This window comes from Passer montanus, unplaced genomic scaffold (genome assembly GCF_014805655.1).
Source record: "Passer montanus isolate IOZ18808 unplaced genomic scaffold, ASM1480565v1 scaffold196, whole genome shotgun sequence".
Lineage (NCBI taxonomy): Eukaryota > Metazoa > Chordata > Aves > Passeriformes > Passeridae > Passer > Passer montanus.
Genome location: NW_024366547.1, coordinates 205,567 through 217,828, shown reverse-complemented (window position 1 = coordinate 217,828; position 12,262 = coordinate 205,567). Strand labels below are relative to the sequence as shown.

General features: G+C 43.1%; 1 protein-coding gene across 8 annotated transcripts in view; it reads right to left on the bottom strand.

The window, feature by feature from the left end:
• The window catches only part of MICU1 (mitochondrial calcium uptake 1), an 88,869-nt gene that overhangs the window by 45,849 nt on the left and 30,758 nt on the right, over nucleotides 1-12,262 (bottom strand). For all 8 annotated transcript variants that reach the window (XM_039706690.1, XM_039706697.1, XM_039706696.1 and 5 more), the window contains one exon: nucleotides 9,587-9,630. In XM_039706690.1, coding sequence (XP_039562624.1) covers nucleotides 9,587-9,630 — 44 coding nt within the window. The remainder of the gene's footprint in view (nucleotides 1-9,586; nucleotides 9,631-12,262) is intronic.

Below are 12,262 nucleotides of genomic sequence, written 5' to 3'. Positions count from 1 at the left end.
AACACTTTACAATTATGATGTATTTTTTAATCAAGCACTAGATTCATATTTAACAAGCACACAGACGAGCAGACATCCAAATTAACATGTAAAAGGAAAAAGAAATCCAAATATCTCACTGCTTTTGGCACAAGCATGGCTGTGTAAGTTCAGTGAGAAGCCACCAGTCCAGTCTCAGTGGAACAAAACTTGTGACAGGTGTACAGGCAGATTCTCTTACAGTTCCAGACACTGATGACATGTCAAAAAACTGACTTAAATTCAAGATACAGAGCTTGCTTTGCCCTTCCCAACTCAGGCTCTAAGCTCAATCAGCACCAAGATGTGGTTGAACAGATCAATGCAGTGACCAAGCTTCCCCAAACCCACGTGCTAGAGGAAAAAGTCATGTGCTGCATGCAGGCAACTCCCCAGAGTTCTTTATGTACAGGCTGGCTGCAAAGCACCCAAAGATACATCACAAACTTCACATATTCCACCCCAAAACTGATCTGCTGCTGGAGCCTCTCTTAAGGACACGGTACAGCTTCCATCAACAAGGATTGGTGGATAAACCCCATGGAATCCTTATGTTCCTCGCCAAATATTACCTTTACTTTGGATTTCAGAATGGTTTTCTCAGGGCTGAGTGAGGAGTGAAATGTGGTAATATTGAATTATGCAAATCTGAAAAATAAAGGTGTGGTTTTGTACATGGAGGGATGCTTTCTCTGCAGAGGCAGAGATGGGCACAGTGCTGGTGCTCCCACTCCTAGTGCAGGACTAGAGAAGCCTGACCACCTAAATCCTGGCAGCTCCACTTCATCTGGCATTGCAAAAACTACAGCATTTAATTCAGGAAGAACACATTTTTGGGAAATCCCTCAGAGCTGCCAGTTTGGGTTTCCATCTGGAGAAGGAAAGGACATTCTGGGCATGTTTCTTCCTGTAACTTACGTTTCAGCACCACATTTGCACTTCCATGAACCAAAACTTCAGGAATTTATCAGCCCAATGTGACCACTTACACATTCCAAAACAACAATAAAATAAATATCCATGAGAGATAATGGGTATTTCTCCAGAACCAGGAAGCAATTCTGTCAATTAGCAAGGGATTTCAGATGAGGAATAAACCAGCTTTTATTGACAAACATCATTGTACTTGGTTTGTTCCTTTTGAACAGAAACATTTTCAGGTGACCATTGTTGTACTGAGCAAATACAAACCCATGAGTGCAGAGTGAAGTCACCTGGATGCAAAGCAATTCTCTTTCAGTCCCAACTGACCACCTTCAGTTCTTATTATAAAACATTAAAATAAGACACCAATTAATGTATTTCATTCTTTCTTTTCTATTAATGTATTTCTTTCATGGTTAACAATAGGCATGTAGGAAAAGAAGTCCTATTTGCCAGCAGTACAGGTGTGGATTACTGCAGCTTTTCCCAAGCAGGGCTGTTGAAAATCCAGGGAAATACACACTAAGAGATTTCATAACAGACAAGGGAGAACCCTTAATAAATTCCAGTGCAAACCAGCTTGCTGTGGTAATTAAAAATATAAATGCTTTCAACTCTGTCTGCATCAAAACACTAAACAGAAAAAAGGAGGATTTTAAACTTTGCTCATTTTTTAAAGATTTAAACTTTAAAGAATCAAAGCCATGTATCTAGAGATTTCAGGCATCTCACTTAAAAAAAAACTGTATAAAGAAATAAAAAGGTTTTCAGGATTAGATTTAAAAATTGAGCCTTTCAGCCCAAATGTTCCAAAGTCCTTTAGGGAAAAAAGATAGGGGAGGTCCCTCTGCACTATGAAACATGGACAAAAATGGGACTTGGGAGGAAATTGAGGGATTTAAGAGTTTTTAAAGTCAGTTCCATAATATGGATGCAAAATATGTAATTTTAAATGCACCGCATGGCTTTTTTATATCACTTTTTCTACATCATTAAATAAGAAAAAAAAAGTGTTTGAGGCTGTGATGAAAACAGCACAAGGACCTTTGGAAACTCATAAACCACTTTTAGCCATGGGAAGCTCAGATTATCTGGAGCCACTAGGAATGATAATTTGCTATGAAGTCTGCACACCAACACAGGCAAACACAAACAGGTTCTCCATGGCAAATTGTGGTGGCTGAGTGCTGACCTAAGAAAATGCTTAAAATTTACTGTTGGCAGATAATACTGCATAATTGGCAGGTAACACCTTTCAAGGGCACATTTCATTTGAGAGGTTTTGAAAACTTTTGATTTTGGGGGGTTATTTTATCTGTGTATCTACAGAGGGGCACAAAACTACAGAGCTGGACACGGGTGATGTTGTCCTGCACCTTCTCTCACTCTAAGTATGAGCACATCCAGAGAATGAAAACCTGGGCAGCAATTCTTACTGCAGGTGGACTCCTGTGACTGGAAAGAGAAATCTGCATTCCCTCCCTTCCAGCAAGGCTGTAAATATTCAAACCACCTTTCAAACAAAGGGCACCTGCAATGCAAGGCCAGCATTCTGTACAACCCAGAAAATCAACGACAGACTCTCCCAACCCGTGGCAGGCAGCAGAGCCACTCATGCAAGGGAGAAACCCCTGCAGGAAAAGCAAAGAGGAAATGCCTTGGAAAAGGGACAGCCTACACTTGTGCTCCCCTCAGCCCTCTGCAGGGTAATGAAATCACAATCTGCAGGACCACTGGGGCATTTTGCATCGAAATTTAATGGGAGGATTGAAATTAAGAGTCCTTGATGGCTCAAATAAAGCTTCTAAAATGAGCTGAGTTTTGCCACCTTTGAATTTAAACAGCTGTTTAGGTCTCTGATGGAAATTGGGATGCTGCTCTCCCTCATCTCATCAGCCTGCAGGACCAAGATGAATTCATTGTGTTTCTCCTTCTCTCAGGCAGAAATCCCAGTGTGAAAGGACACCAGGAAGAAAATAATAATTCTCTATAAAAAGCGATTATAAACCATTGGCTCAGTTGATGAGGTTGGGGCTGTACACTTGGTACTCACCACCAAAATCTTGTCAATTCTTTCTCTCTCTGTTCCTTTTTTTTGTCCTTCACCTGCTTCTCCCATCCAGATTTTACCTCCTTTTGTAGCCAAGTGAGTTCAAGCATCTCCTAAAGCATTCCCTGCCACACTCTCCTTCCATACCCCTTCTCCCTACTAACACCATGTCACCCAAGGACAGAGTTCTCAGAGCTTTGTTTTGTGTCCCTCAAGTATTAAACATTAAATAACATGAGCAAAACTATCAAAGAAATTAAAGCCAGAAATACCCCAGAATCCATTTTTGATTAAAAGAGTGCATACACCCACTAAGGGCTTATTACCAAGTTGTTTATTTTTCTTTAACTTTCCCTGTGGATTTCATTAAGGTCAAAAAGATACAGGGCAAACTCGAAGTTCTTATAGATATTTTCCTCTTTACTTACTAATATTGAATGAACTCCCCTTTGGTGTCTAAATGTGTAGATTTTAAGAACTACAACATCTAAATATCTACTACCCATCATATTTTTTAATACAGTTCACTCTACATAATTCTGTAACTTGAAAAACTCAAGCTTGCAAATGTAGCCTTTCCCAAAACTACACACCTTCAAACAGATGACATTTCCCCAAAGATTTGGCCAGGAAATCAAACTAACTTTGTGGCCTCAAGGGGAGAACACTATCTTCCAACAGAGCCAGCTCTATCACAGTCTCATTGAGCTGCAAAATAAGACAGAAGCCTCAGAGGACACTGTGAAGCCAGGAGGGCAGGGAGACACACATCTGAGCTTTGCTCAAAGCAGTTCCTGTTAATAGAGGCAGGTATTAATGGTTACCCTGAGGACTGTTCTCTCCACAAGCCAAACTCAGGTGTTCTGAAATAAATCCTGCAGGCTGAGGATCAAGGAGAGCACTGAGAGCATTTATGAGAGGAGCAGGGGAAGAGGTGAGCGTACACTGTCCCTTTCACATGAAAAGTGCATTTCATGAGGTCTGAAGCACAAACTAATCAAAGCACATGCTGTCTGCTTTGTACCTGCCAGAAATCCTGGTGGGAGGGGAGAGGGTTAGAAAAGGGAAGAAAATGAGGGAATGCTTGGTTACACCAAAAAAAGCACAAACCAGAATTAGAATAAAGACAAGTATCAGAGATATTAGCAGCTGGAAGAAACACCCGCCGGGTACCTGGAAACCAGAACAAAAGAGGACAAAGAACAACCAGAGGATTTTAGTAGAAGCCCTGTGGAAACGAGCAGCAGAATTAGGGATACACAAAGAAAACAGCAAACAGAGCTTTGTCAAAGCCAAAATACACAAATGTTTGGTAGAGGAGTTAGGAAAGGAAGACACTTGTTCAGTACCTAAGGCAGCTCAGGTGCCCACAGGGATGTTTGTGCACTGTGTTAGAAGCAATTAAGAATTTTCTTCGACAAAATCCAGTTTTATTTAAAACAAACCAAGAAAATAATTTGTACATTTCAGTGTCCACACAGGTCCCAGCAAAGAGAGAAACATCAGAACTAACTGAAGCAGACAGGAGGGTCAAGTTTGGCTGGGAGGGGAAAGCCAACAAGCAAAGAAATCAACCAATGTGGACAGGGTGTCAGCAAAGAAAGCCAAGAAGATAAAAACCTTCTCAGCTCAGCTTTGCTGGTTATCTACAATAAACTGCATCTCTGCTTGCTTCCACAAAGCCACAGGCAAGGATTTTGTCTCACCACTTCCTTACAACCCTTTTAGGGATGGCAGAGGAATGTTCACACAGATCAGTGTAAGGTTATTACCCATGTAAGAAGGTGCCTCCTGGTTATTATGCAATACCATTATACTACCAGGGCTGAGATCAGAGGGTGCAGGAATTTAAAAGCAGGGAATCCGAAGTTGAACAGTGACATTTCCCATGGATTATGGACCAGAATGGCTAAACACTTCAAGGTGTCTCCAAGCAAAGCACAACCCAGCCTCACCAGCTCTAGCTGGGGACACATTCATTTCAAACTCTGTCACAACAGAGGCTGGCAAGACCTCACACAGTTGGATTTAGAGGACTCCTCACCTGTTTTCATTGCATTTAACCCAGAGAAGATACCAAGTATCCTCCAAGTGCACCTGCACCTTATGCTGCTCTTTACTGAACTGTGATACTGGCTTTTGGTAAGGCAATGCTTAGAGTTGCATCCTTAGGAATTAAGATTTCAGAGGCACTTAAACCTCCAGGGAGCTCAGAGCTCAGACCCAGTGCTTGGCTCCTGAATGAGAGCAGGATTTTAGGTCTGTCTCACTTGCTGCAAGTTTGGGTCTATGGCAGCTTATCAAACTCTGGTGAGAGCATCATGCTCCAGGCAAAGCCCATCCACAGAGCAAAGGATCCCAGAAATTCCAGTTAATAAATCAAGGCTCCTTTCCTTCCCACTCTTTCAAACCTGTGAGCAAGATCCTTCAACCCACCAGAAAAAGATGGTGCATCTACCTCCAGTCTTCTCCTTGGGGATCCTCCCTGAGTACTTTTTTCAGCTCCTCTGCTCCTGAGATGCTCTCTAAATCATCTGGAAAGAAATCTGCCTCCTGAGCTGACTCCCAGAAAGTGTTCTTTAATGGACACCTTCAGGTCAGGGCAGCTGAAGATACTCATTGCGTTGGTCCATGGTGTGACCCTGCATTATCCAGTGGAAGTGAATTCTAGAGATGTTTTACTGGCACTTAGAGGCACCATTTGAAGTATTTTCCTTGTCCTTCACCTTGCTTGGCATTACTTTATGGCATGCCCAAACATCTAGAGAAGTAAACATAAATGCTGGCAGGAAATACTTAAGTCATAAATTTAATTAGAGGGCACTGAAAGCCTCTCTAATTACTTACTGCAGGAGGGGAAGCTGTTGCTGGTAGCTCGAAGGCTCTTGCTCTTATTGAGCAGCAGCAAGGAATTCTCCCCACAGGAGAAAAAAGAGCAAGTCAAGTGTATCCTAATTAAACTAATAAGCCATCTAGAGTAGGGCTTTCTCCTAAATAGGCCAGAGGACTCTTAAAAGCACTCCAGCTCACCTTCACCTTTCCACCAGGCTGCACGGCTGGAAGCTCAGCTCCTGTGCCGGCTCACCAGGTTGGTGACAAAGTGGATATGCAGCTCACAATTTAGAGCAATAATATCAACAGCATTGTTTCTTTGAGAGATGAAGCTTGTCAATCATTAATGCATAAGCCAAAAAAATAAACAGAGAGAGCACAAGAAAAGAAAATTTTAAACAAACTTTGCATGACAACTTACATAATGTTAATGAAGCTTTTGCTAGGTTAGACGTGCTAAGAAATCTCTACTACTTACTGAGAGCATATTCATCACTAAAACATGAGTTATTTCTCCTACAGATGGGTTAAAAATGCATCTGCTTTCCCACTGCCAAATGCAAGAGGGAAGAGACAGTGGAAACACAGCAGACAGACAATCATGGTCTGGGCACCTCCACATCCTGAGAGCGTCTGTTCTCACATCAGCCTTTTGCTCAGGCTCCATATGAAATGTCTGCAAGCTGATTAATACCTTTTTTCTGCTATGAATGAATAGTAATCAATGTCTCTTTTCCCCTACTTTGCTGAGCTTGCTTCCCAAGGGAAGAAACCACCACTCTCAGGCAAAAATGGAGCCACAGGTTGCCTCCCTGTACACGCTCAGCCCAAAGGCATGAGCCCGTGCTGGCACACACATCTGACCAAAGGTTTGTGCTGGCTGAGTGTCTCCAGGGTTTCTGGTCTTGCATGAGTGAAGAAAAAGCATTTAGGCTCATATTACAGGAGCATTATTGCCATTAATAAGGCATCTACCTCCCTCTCCAGTAACTCTATAAATTATCAGTAGGAAGAAGGAGGGGCAGGAAGAGGGGAAAAAAGTGGATTTTATCTTTTCATTGTCACATTCAGTGATGTGCACAGCAAGCTGGCTCAGACACCCAAGCAAAGCACAATACAGAGGCACATCACTCCCCAAAATGCTTTGGCAAGGTCAGTCCTGATCTCCCCACAACGGGCAATTTGGGGTTCTGATGGCAGCTTTGCCTAAATAAAACAGGTTCTGTGAAAGGAGCAGCTCACACATCACCCCACTAATGCAGCAGCATCTAAATCTCAGGCTTGAAATTCACACAGATGCTACAAACACCGTCCTGGAATATGTAATTGAAATGTAACTAACTGCACAGACCTTTTAACTGAATCTCCTTCTAAACTACTGCTTGCATGCAGACATCACATTTGGAACTTTGCTTGGAACTAAAATCAATCCTCTTTCCCACTCTTCAGCCAGGAACTGGCTTCTGGATTCAGTGCTTTTCAGCAGCACAGCTTGCTTACATCTGACAGTTCACAAACTCCTTTTTCCTTAAAAAAGGAGAAGAACTTTCCAGTGACCAGGCCTATTTTTGAGGACCACAATTCCCATTACCTCTGTGTAACATCCACAAGGATGCTTAGGGGAACAGTGGTGACCCTCTCTCCCTTCTGCCTGAGCTCAGCAGCTCCTCCAGCACACAAAGGCAAATCCCCTCCAAGCAGAGGCTGCTTTGATAATCCAAGAGGAATGTGTGCCTGGAACTAGGCACAGAGGAAGAGATGCAAAAGGGTTTTATCACTATGCAAGAGAAACTCAGAATGTGTGAGGTCAGCTCTGCAGCACCTCTGTTGTGCTTGGCTGAGTAAAAGCAGTGCTATTTTTTTAAACTGGAACCCAAAGCAAGCAACAAAATGAGAACAAGCTGCTGTCAGATCAATCTACTGTCAGCTTCCTTCATTACCAAGGGAGAGCCAAGGCCAGCTCATTTTATCCTCTCCTCAAACTATCTTCTCACCTGGACATTAGCACTGCCCTAATAGCCACAGCCAGATGTAGCCAGTCCCAAGGTACCTTTAAGCAGACAGCCAAGCAAACAAGAACCTCTATTTCTTAATTTTCAGAGTACACTGCTTCCAGGGTGTTATTAGGCTGTGGAAAAATCAGGTCCCAGGAGAAGATAATAATAAAGCAAAGTCCATTGCAGTCCCCTCAATCTGCTGCCTCACTTTCAGGCAATCAGCTCAGAGACATCCAAGTGCAGCAGCAACATCTGTAAGTTATATAAAAAGCTATTTCAGTCTACTACAGGTCAGAGCCCTTGGTGTTCAGGGGCAAAGGAACAGAAAGTTGAGTTCAAAGGATTTGCCTGTGGATTTTTTATCCAGTGTGCTGGGAATTGCCTGCAGAGCGCTCGGGAGCAGAAGAGCGATTAGCAAAAATAGTGTGGGATTCAGCACTTCTTCCCTCCAAACAAATCCTGTTTATGTAAAGCCTAAGGGATGAGGGTGATAGCTTGACAAGATAAAATGATGAAAGTGAGTGAATGCAAAACAGACTGTCATGAAACCACAGAGAGAAACACTGGGTATTTTGCAAAGAATAGACATCCTTCCTTTGGTTGGGTTGTATTTTTTAATCACAAAAAGCAGACATCACGTTTGTGGCAGGGGGGAAAAGAAAACAGGTGTTCACGACACGCTTTGGAGCTTTATGTATCAAAGCTAACTGCCAAAATCCACCTCCCTGTTGTCTGTTTTCCAGCAAAGCCCTGCTCTGCTGCCTGGGTAACCAGCACACTCGCCCAGTGCTCATGACAGGGACCCCAGGTATTTGATCATCTTGTTGTTACCTGTGCCTGCTAAACACAAACCAGGGAACTGCACATGTTCAGCCTACCTTGTGTTTATAAAAAGCTTTCAATTCCTATTTTTCCCTAGAGTTGAGGCTTTCTGGAAATGCCTGACACTGTGCCAGGTATACCCTGCAGCAACGGGGGGAGGATGCTGATGTCCCTTTGAAAGCTTCATTTTCAGAAGGTGCAGATAGAAATGCTGCTAAAAGCTGGAGGACCATTGTGTGATATGATGGAAAATTAACTAACCTGCAGATATCTGCATCAAGGAGTCCATGTGAGCTGCCAGTCCTGGGGCAGAGCTGCCTTTACCACCCCAGTGGGATTTACAGTGTGGATAACAACAAACGGGATGCTACCTGGCTCCTCTTTCACAGGGAGACAAAACTAGATCAGAATTAAGATTTTTACCTCTCATTACAGCACAAACACCCAGAAGAGTTGTGCAGTGCTGCAGGAAGAACCTGGGCTCAAAAGGGGAACAGAGAAAGGCTGTCCAATAGGGGGGAAACACATGGGTGGGACACAGAAAAGAAACCACAAGAGCATCTCCTTCCTTTAGGAATCTGGAGATGATGCTGGAAGGGAAAGGTACAGTGAGTTTCCCCTGAAATGGTTTAACTTGTGGGGCTCTCACACAGTCAGAAAGAAGCAGCAAAGAAATGTGATTACAACCCTTGATTTCCCAGCCCACCAGCATATAGGAAGTGGTAATATTTTGTCTGTAAACATTAAAATAAGGTCCCTTTATAGAAAATAATCTTTCTGTCATTACAGAAAAAGCACTGCAATGCTACTGAAAACCAAAATGCTCAGAAGAGAACACTTTACACACTTCATTTAACTTACACCCTCACACAGGTAATAACTGAAGGATTCTAGGTCAAAAAAGCCATTAAATAAAATACATTTAGCAGCCCAATGTGCTCACCTTCCCATCGTAGCGTTTCACTATGAACTGGTCCAGGCCCAGGTCTGCAAGAGAAAGAAAGTACTTACAGAAAAGAAAGCTTTTATGGCATAGAATTAACTATTTCTTGTGTTTTCTGTTTCAGAGGACTGGAAAGTAAAATGCACAGTCTGAGTAACATGTGTAGAAAACATAAGGATGGGAGGAAAATCTTATTTGGTTTTGTGCATTTTGTACTTTGTATTTTGAACACAAAAAACCAACAAACTCATGGAATCAGAGAAGAAAACCTCCTTCTATAGCAGGGCCAGCAAGAGCTCAGCAATCAGCACCTCTCAAGAGCCTGAAACACCCTCCCAAAGCAGATCCCTGCACTATTACCAGGCAAACATTTCACCCGTGACTCTTGGTGCTTTTAGCAACACCTTTTAAATGGCTCACAAATGGGAAAAAAAAAAAGACTTGTTCCCACAGTTAATTGGGATGTCACCAAGCAAATCCAAAGCTTGTTCATATCTGAGTAAAAAAAAACAAACCAGATTTTAAAGGAGATAAGCTGTAGATGCATTTTCAAGAAGTGGAGTTCTTTAGCTGGATCAGAGAAAGGCAGGGAGAGAGACTGTTTATATCAATAAAGTTTCTGATACCTTCCCAAATGGTTTATTTATGTTCAAGAGGGGGAAAGAACATCCCAGCCTTAGCTGAGTTAAGGCACAAAGCTCTCCTCTAACCCACAGCAGGCTGCATCTAACACCAGTGACTGCACGTATAAGCAAGATGACAAAAAAATCCAGGAAGATTAATTATCTGAGCTTTGCAATCCAAAGCCAGGAAGATGCATCCTGAGAAGAGATTAAGCAGAACTCAAGTTGAGCATTTCCAGTAAAACTCAGGAGAGTAGAGGCTCATTTTTGGTGCTTTGAGAAATAAAACCTTCCGGAGAGCGACGTCCCGTGCATCTTCTGCCACTGTTTATGGTAATTAGCACATTCTCATTTCAATTTAAATTAGAAAATAAGATAGAAAAACCAAAATAAAGCCTTCCCCATGCCTGCTGCGTCACCTGCTTTTGAAAGAGGATAATGAAACCCTTCCTGCCTGCTGGAAAGTTTCATGGTATTGTGCAGAAAATGGAATTATTCATTGCTCCAGGGTGACCCCCTTTCCCTTTGTGACCCAAAGCAGCCACAACTCCTCTGGCACCAATTTCAGAGGTCAAGGCAATTGTCACAGGGCTTTCTGCACTTGTGAAAATTCCAGCCAGAAAGCACCTTCTCAGTATTTCCTGGGCCTGATAACAATGCAAATTACATATTCATACACTTTTTCAGACTTTAATCTTCTAAATTTTGTCCTCTTCCAAGCTATGGGTATAAATGCAGTAAGTATTGGTGCATTTAGAGGTAGGACTTGTCTGATAAATGTGATTATTTTATTACAGACATTGTATGTGGTCAGAGCTCACCCCAGCCATCTATCTGGATGGTGACTTAAGCTGAGCTTATGTCCATGTGTCATAATAAAGTCATTTCTCAGGGACACCTCCTTTTCCCATGCCAGGAAATGCTGCTGAAAGACAGATCCCTGACAGCCTGACATTATACATGTACTCATGGAAAGCCAGAAAAAGGACATGGGTTAAAAATAGCAAGTGAAAGTATGTCTTAATGGCACCTCCTGCAACTGGACACTGGGAAAGTACAGAGTTTTCAATAGAGAGCCAAAATGAATGGATGATTGTGTAGAGAACAGCAAGAAAAATGAGCTGATAACTGTCATTTTCTATAAATAAATACCATATGTTTCTAAACAATTATAATAACAATTCATGTAATAAATAAATAAATATGGAAATAATGGCTCCTGGGCTGTTCCAGCAGTGGGGTGGGCACGGGCCCAGGGCAGGGCCTGTCCCCTGGGCTGGCCCTGCTCAGGGACCTCCAGGGCTGTGTCCAGTTCTGGGTCCCCACTCCAGGAAGGACATGGAGGGGCTGGAGTGTGGCCAGGGCAGGGAAGGGAGCTGGAAAGGGGCTGGAGCCCCAGGAGGGGCTGAGGGAGCTGGGAAGGGGCTGAGCCTGGAGCAAAGGAGGCTCAGGGGGGACCTTGTGGCTCTGCACAACTCCCTGCCAGGAGGGGACAGCCATGGGGGGTCGGGCTGTGCTGCCAGGGAACAGGGACAGGACAAGGGGAAAGGGCCTCAGGCTGGGCCAGGGGAGGTTTGGATTGGATATTGGGAAAAATCCCTTCATCAAAAGGGTGGTCAAGCACTGGTACAGGCTGTCCAGGTCACCAAACCTGGAGGGATTTAAAAGCCATGTAGATGTAGCACTTGGGGACAGTTTAGTCATGGCCTTGGCAGTGCTGGGCCAATGGTTGGCCTCAATCTCAAAATCTTTTCCAACCCAGATGATTCCACAATTGTACTGCACACACAAGCACATTGGTTTCCACCAGTGTTTTCCATGGTCACCCTCCCAGCCATGCAAACAATGTCCCCTCTCCTCTGCTGCATTAATTAAGCTGCACACTTAAATTCCTCTGTGAAATTCCTCTTACATTGGTCCTGAGAGAAGAAGCCAATTCAAAAGCTGAAAAGAGGCATTTATGTTCAATGCATACACTTTTACTCTATACATTTTCCTTTTCCCAGTACAGTTTTATTTTCTTTTTTAAGGACTTAGCTACCTGTTTTTTTCA